Here is a 9,908-nt window from a genome sequence, read left to right as displayed (position 1 = left end):
AAAACAAATAACCCAGTGAAGAAATGGGCAGAAAACATGAATAGACACTTCTCTAAAGAAGACATCCGGATGGCCAACAGGCACATGAAAAGATGTTCAACGTCGCTCCTTATCAGGGAAATACAAATCAAAACCACACTCAGATATCACCTCACGCCAGTCAGAGTGGCCAAAATGAACAAATCAGGAGACTATAGATGCTGGAGAGGATGTGGAGAAACGGGAACCCTCTTGCACTGTTGGTGGGAATGCAAATTGGTGCAGCCTCTCTGGAAAGCAGTGTGGAGGTTCCTCAGAAAATTAAAAATAGACCTACCCTATGACCCAGCAATAGCACTGCTAGGAATTTATCCAAGGGATACAGGACTACTGATGCATAGGGGCACTTGTACCCCAATGTTTATAGCAGCACTCTCAACAATAGCCAAATTATGGAAAGAGCCTAAATGTCCATCAACTGATGAATGGATAAAGAAATTGTGGTTTATATACACAATGGAATACTACGTGGCAATGAGAAAGAATGAAATATGGCCTTTTGTAGCAACGTGGATGGAACTGGAGAGTGTGATGCTAAGTGAAATAACCCATACAGAGAAAGAGAGATACCATATGGTTTCACTCTTATGTGGATCCTGAGAAACTTAACAGAAACCCATGGGGGAGGGGAAGGAAAAAAAAAAAGAGAGAGATTAGAGTGGGAGAGAGCCAAAGCATAAGAGACTCTTAAAAACTGAGAACCAACTGAGGGTTGATGGGGGGTGGGAGGGAGGGTAGGGTGGGTGATGGGTATTGAGGAGGGCACCTTTTGGGATGAGCACTGGGTGTTGTATGGAAACCAATTTGACAGTAAATTTCATATATTAAAAAAAATAATTAATAAATAAATAAATAAATAAATAAATAAATAAAAAGAAAGAAGATGTAGTATATATATACAATGGAGTATTACCTGGCAATCGAAAAGAATGAAATCTTGCCATTTACAACGATGTGAATGGAACTGGAGTATATTATGCTAAGTGAAATTAGTCAGAGAAAGACAAGCATCATATGACTTCACTCATATGAGGACTTTAAGAGACAAAACAGATGAACATAAGGGAAGGGAAGCGGAAATAATATAAAACCACGGGGGGTGGGGGGAGGAGACAAAACATAAGAGACTCTTAAATATGGAGAACAACAGAGGGTTACTGGAGAGGTTGTGGGAGGGGGGATGGGCTAAATGGGTTAGGAGCACTAAGGAATCTACGCCTGAAATCATTGTTGTACTATATGCTAACTAACTTGGATGTAAATTAAAAACAAAACAAAACAAAACAACAAGTGAGGGTGAGGCTGTGGGGGAAAGGAAACCCTTGTACACTGTTGGTGGGAATGTAATTTAGTTCAGCTACTGTGGAAAACAGTATGGAGGTTCTTCAAAAAATTAAAATAGAACTGGCATATGATGTAGTAATTCCACTTCTGGGTATATACCCAGAGGGAATGAAATCAATACCTGGAAAAGATATCTGCACTCCTTATTCATTGCAGCATTATTCACAATAGCCAAGACAGAAACAATCTAAATGTGCATCAGTGGAAGAACATATGAAGAAGATGTATATATTATATGTATGTGTGTGTATACACACACATACATATACACAGATGATAATATATATACACATACATATAATATATACACTCATACACACACACACACATATATACATACACACAGAGAATATTATTCAGCCACAAGAAAGAAGAAAATCCTGTCATTTGCAACAATATGGATGGCCCTTGAAGGCATTATGCCAAATGAGATACGTTAGACAGAAAAAGAAAAATCCTGTATGATATCACTCACAGATGAAATGTAAAAAAAGCCAAACTTGTAAAATGAGAGAATAGAATGGTGGTTACAAGAGGTTGAGGGGATGGAGAAATTGGATAGATTTTGTTTAAGGATACAAATTTGCAACCAGTAGATAAATAAACCCTGAGGATCTAAAATTCCCTACAGTGATTATAGGCAACAGTACTGTATTGTTACAGACATCAAACTTGCTAAGAAATTAGCTCTTGATCCCACCACAAAAAAAAAGAAATTATAATTATGTGACATATATATTTTAATTTACTAAGTAATTATGATTATATATTATATATTATAATTATTCGGTGTTAACTAATACTTCAGTGGCACTCATATTGCAATATACGAATGTATCGATCAACACTATAAGTTTATACCTTAAACTTATACGATGTTACGTGTTGATTATATCTCAAGTTTAAATTTTTTTAATAAAAATAGAAATTTTTTTTGTCCCCTCCCCAGACTCCAAAAATAGAAACATTTTAAAGAAAAAATTTCATATAAGCTGAGAAATTTCTCATTAATGTCCAACAACTCATCTTCAGAGATAAAGATGCCTCCCATGAGGATGTGAGGCTGGACCTGGGATCATGTTAGCCTCTAAACTGCTCTTTGCCATACTACTGCATAGAATGAGGTTTCACAGATGCATCCAATGAGTCAGATAGTTGAGTAAGTAACCGTTTCTGATTTTTTAATAGATTTAATCAGAAAATGTTCGGCCCAGCTGTTTAAAGATACAGTTCCTTGTGATGTGGGAAAGTCACCTGTTAGGTTACTTATATCTCACTATATACCTTCCTTAATAATTTCCTAATAAGTGGCCAGCAGGAAAAGACTTCCCAGCTTGCCTACTTTCAAAGGCCAGTTAAAACTTCATCCCTAAAGTTCTATAGCCTATATCTGTGAGAATCCCCTAGGACTTCTACAAACTTCACTCTTCCAGTTAATGAGCTTAAAGTCTGGCTTCAGACCATGACCTCAGGGATTACAGCTTCCTTGCACTGCTGAGATCCACCAGACTATCTGATTCCCTTCAGCTAGATTGTATCTGAAAATCACTCAATTCACTGATATTCTTTGTCCAGTGTATAAACTCAGAAAGATAAGTGAGTAGTAGCCTCTGTGATTGGGTCTGACATGACATGAGAGAAGTCTCTCTTGTGCTCCTTTCAGAATTTGAATGTTTCCCACTGTATTTAGTGAGTGAGAGTAGACATTTTCCTTCCCTCCTGGAAGCTTGTGAATAGAAAACATGTATGCACTCTAAAATTAGGCTAGAGAAATAGTGGTTCTCCTGTGCATAGTGAACACCTGACCAAAGACGACTTCTTATACTATGGTAAGACTAGAGCCAGAAGATGACTTTTGTGCCAGAAAAATTCAGACCTCTATGATTTCTCTAAAGGTTCCCCACATTCCCCTCTGGAGATTTCCAGTTTCTGTTTTTATCTAGTCTTCTGTACCTACTTGTCTTAGGCAACTCCTTTTGCTTTAAGTTCTCTCATCATCTTTTGCTTGTACTGCAGACTAAGTTACAACCACTAGGACCTTTGTGGATATTTCTCTCCTTTGAGGCTCTTATCCTCAACTGTTTCTAGCATCTACTAAATAAATCCTCTCTATGCTCTCTAGCATTGAGTCTACAGCGACTATGGAATCTGCATCGGTCTGGAAAACTGAAACCAGGAGCTAAGAGGTTCTCAGTCTGGGGAGGAATGGGTAAAAGCACATCATAGTAGATAGACTTCAGTAGTCTGAGATCCTCCTTCTCTTAGACCCTAAATGCATGTGCTAAAAATAATTTACTTTTCTGATATTATTAACCACTCCATCAACTCTGGTCATCAATATTAGTGGTTAAAGGGGAAGCAAAATAGCAGAAATCAGAGAAGATTTTAAGGAAAATATTGACATATTTGAAGTTTGTCTTCCATGCATACAGACCACAAGAATTTGGCCCTTCTTCCCATTTCAGGTGGCCTCAGAACATCAAAGGTTCTATATTTCCAAAAATAGTTACCCAGACCATCTCTGCCTTGCAGCACTAGACCTGCCTTTCATCCTATCTTCATTAATCTATCTATCCAGTCATGTATATAATCAACTAATATTTTCTGTGTGATTTCACCAAACAGGTAACTGTTGAGACTTTTTTCTTGGAATGTCTTCTTGAAATGATATAAGATTATTATATCTAAACAAGTTAATAATTTATAATGGAATTGATGTTCTTTGCCTCTCAGAACTGATTGAATCTTAAATTTAGGCAAACGCTAATTTAAGTAAAATGAATTCACAGGAGCATAAACTTCAGCCAAAAATCATAGGATGGATGGTGATAATTATTTGTGATTATTTTTTAAATGACCCAGAAAATGCAATTTCCTGCTTCACTTCTCTTTAAGGTGATATCTGACATAAACATACGAGATAGCAAGAAGCAGCCTATTTGAGAAGTTTCAAACACAGCTATACAGGCAAAGTGGTAAATAACACATTTTGTGGAAAACGATCCCCCTGGGTTCTACTTTCTTACTTTCCACCCTCCTTTATGTGAGGACTCAAACTTCTCTCTCTTCACCTTTTTCTGAATTTCAAAATAGACGTTCAACTTCAATGTGAATTGAAGCCACTGTTCCCTCTCACAAGGTAAGTGAAGAGACTTTGAAATTAGTGCTTAGCTTTCACTACATGGTTGAAATGAAGCCCTGTCCTCAGTTGGTCACAGTCAGAGGATCTATATTAGGTTCCAGGGGGAGCAAATCACAGAATCTCACAAGTTGGGCTTCCACCTGCCTTCCTGATGGGTTGGCTTTGTGGGTCCTCAGCATAGAACAGAGGTTTTCAAATATCGGGTCTCTAACTCACAGTTGCTCCAAAAGTCCTTCAGTTATGCTGGAGTTTGCTTGGGCTACATGCCAAAAATAAAAATGGGATTGTAGCCAGGTCTCCAATGAGAACAAATATGGAAAAAACTAGAGAGTAAATATGGAGAAAATGGCCAAAATCAAAGAGTAAATTATAAATCTTGAGAAATTTTCCAGTTAAAGTAAATGTACTGAATTGACTGTTTACTTTGCTACTGAAAAACAAAAGAAACCGTTTATTCCAGTGAGATTTTATAAATTCAGAGACAGCAGGAACTGAACTTTCCTTCTGGTTGTTCACCTTCATTGCAGAATCTGAATTAATCTGAGCTATCATACTGGGCTGCAAGTTACTCACCAGATAGAACAGAGAGGTGATTTGAATATGGGTTCTGATAAGGGGTGGGAATATGAGAACTTGTTTAAATAAGAAGTAAGAAAAGATGGGGCACCTGGGTGGCTCAGCTGGTTAAGCAACCAACTCTTGGTTTCAGCTCAGGTCATAACCTCACAGATCATAAGATTGAGCCCCACATTGGGCTTTGAACTAACAGTGCAGAGCAGGCCTGGGATTCTTTCTCTCTCCCTCTGTCTCTGCCCCTCCCCTGCTTGCAAGCTCGCTTGCTCACTCTCTCTCTCTCTCCCCCTCTCTCAAAATAAATAAATAAATAAATAGATAGATAGATAGATAAATAAATAAATAAATAAATAAAAAGAAAGAAACAAAGACGAAAAGAAAGGAAAAGCAGGACATTGGCTCACTCCGCAGGAATAGAACCTGTTCTTGTGAGTTTTGTGGGTCAGAATAACATGACACTGTGGTGAAATTCCCTGGATGAAAGCTGGGAAATTCAGAGTCAATTCAGAATTCTGGGTGACAGGTTATGATTATTGCAAAGAGTTACATACCAGAAAAGACTCATTAAAGGAAGAGTCTGAGGTTTCAAGCTGGGTATAAAAAAAGTTAACCAACATAAGAACTCAGCTATGAATGCCAGAAATGTATGACTGGAAAAGCAGGACAAATAAGTGTATTCACACAACAGTTCAACAAACATTAGATAAGGTTGTTTGGCCAATCTGTTATAAGTAGGAGGCCTTGCACAAAGTAGACCCATAATATTTTGAATAATTAGGTAAATGAGAGAACTGATAAATTAATGGATAAATAATTGAACAGGAACACAGATGGATAGATTACTGAATTGACAGGGTTGGACAATGGAATGTACACATAAATGTCATGGTTTTAAGCCACCCTCCCAGCATGGACAGAAATTAGCTAGAGCTGCTCCCTGGGGGAAGGAACCTTTAGGTACCAATTATTACGACAAAAGACAAGTCTTCCGTCTTTACAACCTTTCTCCACCACTTCCCAGGCATCCTCCAGTTTTGTTTATTTACTTTTTTACTTTTTTAATGTTTATTTATTTTTGAGACAGAGACAGAGCACGAGCAGGGGAGGAGCAGAGAGAGAAGGAGACACAGAATCTGAAGCAGGCTCCATGCTCCGAGCTGTCAGCACAGAGCTCATTGCCAGGCTCGAACTCGCCAACCGTGAGATCATGACCTGAGCTGAAGTCGATGCTTAACCAACTGAGCCACCCAGGTACCCCAAGTTTTGTTTGTTTGTTTCTTTTTTTTTTTTACATTTATTTATTTTTGAGAGACAGAGAGGGATAGAGCGTGAGTGGGGGAGGGGCAGAGAGAGAGGGAGACAGAGAATCCCAAGCAGGCTCCAGGGTCTGAGCTGTCAGCACAGAGCCCAACGCCGGGCTCAAACCCACGAACCGTGAGATCATGACCTGAGCCAAAGTCATATGCTTAACTGACTGAGCCACCCAGGCGCCCCAGTTTTGTTTATTTCTAAAGTTAGAATTAAAGCTAGGTATATTCCTCTAACAAAGTACATGTCATATTTACTTTATTCTTTCATTCTTTCTACATTTAACAAATCCTGAGCACCCATTATTGCCTTTCATTCTGCTGTATGTTTGGGATTTAAGATAATATGGATGATTAAATACCAAATGTATTCTTCCTAAACAAGCAACACATTTGGAGGAAAAAGAAACACTACTCATATATCCTACTAAAAGCCGGAGCAAGACAGATACCCAGGTGAAGGCCCAAAACAGTTCAGAGAGTAAGCGACAAAAGAGAACATAGAGTGAAGAGAAGTAGACGTGCTTAATGAATGTCAGATGAATGTCAGCCAGTCAGAGTGTAAAAAGCACAGATATGGAAGCTTCACAGACCTGGGAGGGATGTTAAGCTTATCCACTAATCCTCTCAACACCAGAAGTTACCACAGCATTTTCAGATTCAATTTCCATATTCTAAAATTTGAAATAATGCAGCCCCTGAAGTTTTGTTGAGATCTCCCGGTAGAGAAAAAGCTAAACATTTGATAATACCTAGATATAATTGGGACCAGTGAAATAATAGGGATCATTATTTTCCATAATCCATCCAGGCAGGGAAGGAGGTAATCAAGACTGCTATACAAGGGAAGAAATAGAAATTAAGGTGAGATGGAAAAATAGGTAGGATTTAGGTCAAGATTTGTAGGGAAAATTTTCAACAGAGTCTCAGCTGAAGTCAAGGCAGAGAATAGGAGAGTAATGAGGGCACCGGGGCAAGTCTGGTCCGACCAGTTCATGCCTGATTCTGTAGCACAGAGGTAGCAGAACCACCTGGGCAATGCTTAAAATACCCATCACAGAAAAGACCAAGTAAAACAGGTTCTCTGCTGGTAGAGAAATTACTTCAAAAATTGAGTAATCTTTAAATGCCAACCAGGTAAGTTTATAATTATTCAGGAGCACTGTAGAATTAAAAGTTGTGGTCATAGGCTTATATAGAGGAGATGCAAATCCTGACTGTTCAAACTGAGGAACTGAACATGTCCTATGAATCTGAATTTTTGGGGTGGGGGAGGGTTAATCTTAAAAATATAGATCAGAAATCTTTCTTTTTTTTTTTTTTTAAATGTTTATTTATTTTTGAGAGAGAGAAAGGGAGCATGAGCAGGGGAGGGGCGAAGAGAGAGGGAGAGAGAGAATCCTAAGCAGGCTTTGAGCTGTCAGCACAGAACCAGGTGCCGGGCTGGAACTCACTAACAATGAGATCATGACCTGAGCCAAAATGAGGAGTCAGATGTTCAACCAACTGAGCCACTCAGGCACTCCTAGCAATCTCCTTTCTTAACCCCATTTCCCACCACATGCATATACTCACACACACATACATTTTGAAACTGTCCTTGGAATTAAATAACCAAATACACTAGAGAGAGACACATGAAGAGTAGAAATATAATAAATATAGCATGTTATTATAAAGTAATATCGAACTCTTACAAGCTTTTGAATGGAGAGTGAAACACTGTGTGACTCAAGAAACCAGAGATGATTAGAATCACTTCTCCAAGAAGTGTATTGGATACAGTTTGACCAGTAGTATTGTAGGTTACAATCAAAGGACAGTTCAAGGAGATGAAACCATTCAGTCATAGACTAAACTGAAAAATTATGTGAAGGTCTCCAGAGTTATTTGTGGGAGAGGAGCCACAAGAGTACTAATGGTCTGGTTCAGAGTTCGGGACCTGTGAGGTTGGCAATCAAGTGAGGGAAGAATCCTGGGAGGGAGGGAGAGTAGATGTTTTAAAAATCCGTGTAAAAGATAAGCACACTGAAGATGTGCATACATGGAATAAAGTAGAGATTCTGAGGTGGCACAAAAAGAAGGTGAATATTTCATGCTTCTTTATGCTTTCATTCCAGTGGAACATCTTCTGTCATGGTCTTAGGAAACCACAGCACCATCACAGAATTCATCCTCCTTGGGCTATCTGCTGACCCTCACACCCAAATTCTCCTCTTTGTATTTTTCCTGGAAATTTACCTCCTGACCATCATGGGGAACCTGATGATCATGATGGCGATTATGACTGATTCCCATCTCCACACCCCCATGTACTTCCTCTTGAGTCACCTCTCCTTCCTGGATCTTTGTTTAACTTCAGTCACTGTGCCCAAGATGCTGGAGAATCTCCTGTCTCAGAAGAAATCAGTATCCATAGAAAGCTGCCTCGCTCAGGCATTTTTTGTGTTTTCCATCGCAGGGACTGAAGCTTTTGTGCTCTCTGCCATGGCCTATGACCGCTACACTGCCATCTGCTACCCCCTGCTCTATGACCAGGTGATGAGTAAACAGTTGTGTGGGGGTCTGGTATGGGTCTCATGGGGACTGGGCTTTCTGGATGCTCTCATTAACACCCTCATGGCTTGCGATTTGGACTTCTGTGAGGCTCATGTCATGCCTCACTTCAGCTGTGAACTGCCATCTCTATTCTCTCTGTCTTGCTCTGATATCTCCACCAACTTTGCAGTCCTGGTGTGCTCTGCCATCATTCATGCCTCTGGAACCTTACTCCTGGTCTTCTTCTCTTACACCCGTATTATCTCCACCATCCTGAGCATCACCTCCACCTCAGGCAGAAGCAAGGCCTTCTCCACCTGCTCCTCCCACCTCACTGCAGTGAGTTTCTTCTATGGATCTGCTTTTCTTCGCTATTTCATGCCAACCTTAAGTTCCCCACTGGAGTTAATTTTTTCCATACAGTACAGTGTGGTCACTCCTCTAGTGAATCCCCTTGTCTACAGCTTGAAGAACAAGGAAGTAAAGGCAGCTCTGAAAAGAATGTTGCAAAAAGGTTTACAACAGCTCAGAGAGCAGAGAACAGGTAGATTTGAAGGCTGAAACGGAAAAGGTACCAGATGAGCCTGAAGCATCTCGTAGCAACAGAAAGGAAGCACTCAACAACAGCAACAACAACAACAAAACCCACAATGATAAGGGTATGTTGAAGGGACACAGGAACCAAATGAAAGAGACCCGGGTGACTAAGGATGGGACAATTTGAGCAACAAAAGAAACAACATAACATTAGATTATAACCAAAAGCATAAAATCAATACCTATTATACTAATATAAATAAATAATTGAATAATGAAATAAATGGAAGAGAACAGAAAATCTTCCTCTCAGAAGAATTCCAAATAACTTAGGTAGAAACTGCACTCTCAATGAAGTGTAGAGCGTACGTACTTCTTAAATGTGGGCTGAACATAGTGTATTGGACCCCTTCTAAAGAATACAGTGT

General features: G+C 39.4%; 1 protein-coding gene across 1 annotated transcript; it reads left to right on the top strand.

Annotated features, from left to right (window-relative positions):
• The first annotated feature begins 8,541 nt into the window (after positions 1 to 8,541).
• LOC109249307 (olfactory receptor 8S1-like) lies at positions 8,542 to 9,504 on the top strand. Its single transcript, XM_019419669.2, has one exon. The coding sequence runs from the start codon at positions 8,542 to 8,544 to the stop codon at positions 9,502 to 9,504; it is 963 nt and encodes a 320-aa protein (XP_019275214.2).
• Positions 9,505 to 9,908: the final 404 nt, after the last annotated feature.

Source organism: Panthera pardus, unplaced genomic scaffold (genome assembly GCF_024362965.1).
Source record: "Panthera pardus isolate Hobbes unplaced genomic scaffold, ASM2436296v1 HiC_scaffold_6, whole genome shotgun sequence".
NCBI classification, from domain to species: domain Eukaryota; kingdom Metazoa; phylum Chordata; class Mammalia; order Carnivora; family Felidae; genus Panthera; species Panthera pardus.
Note: the sequence above shows the minus strand (reverse complement) of the source record. Positions and strands in the feature narration are given on the sequence as shown.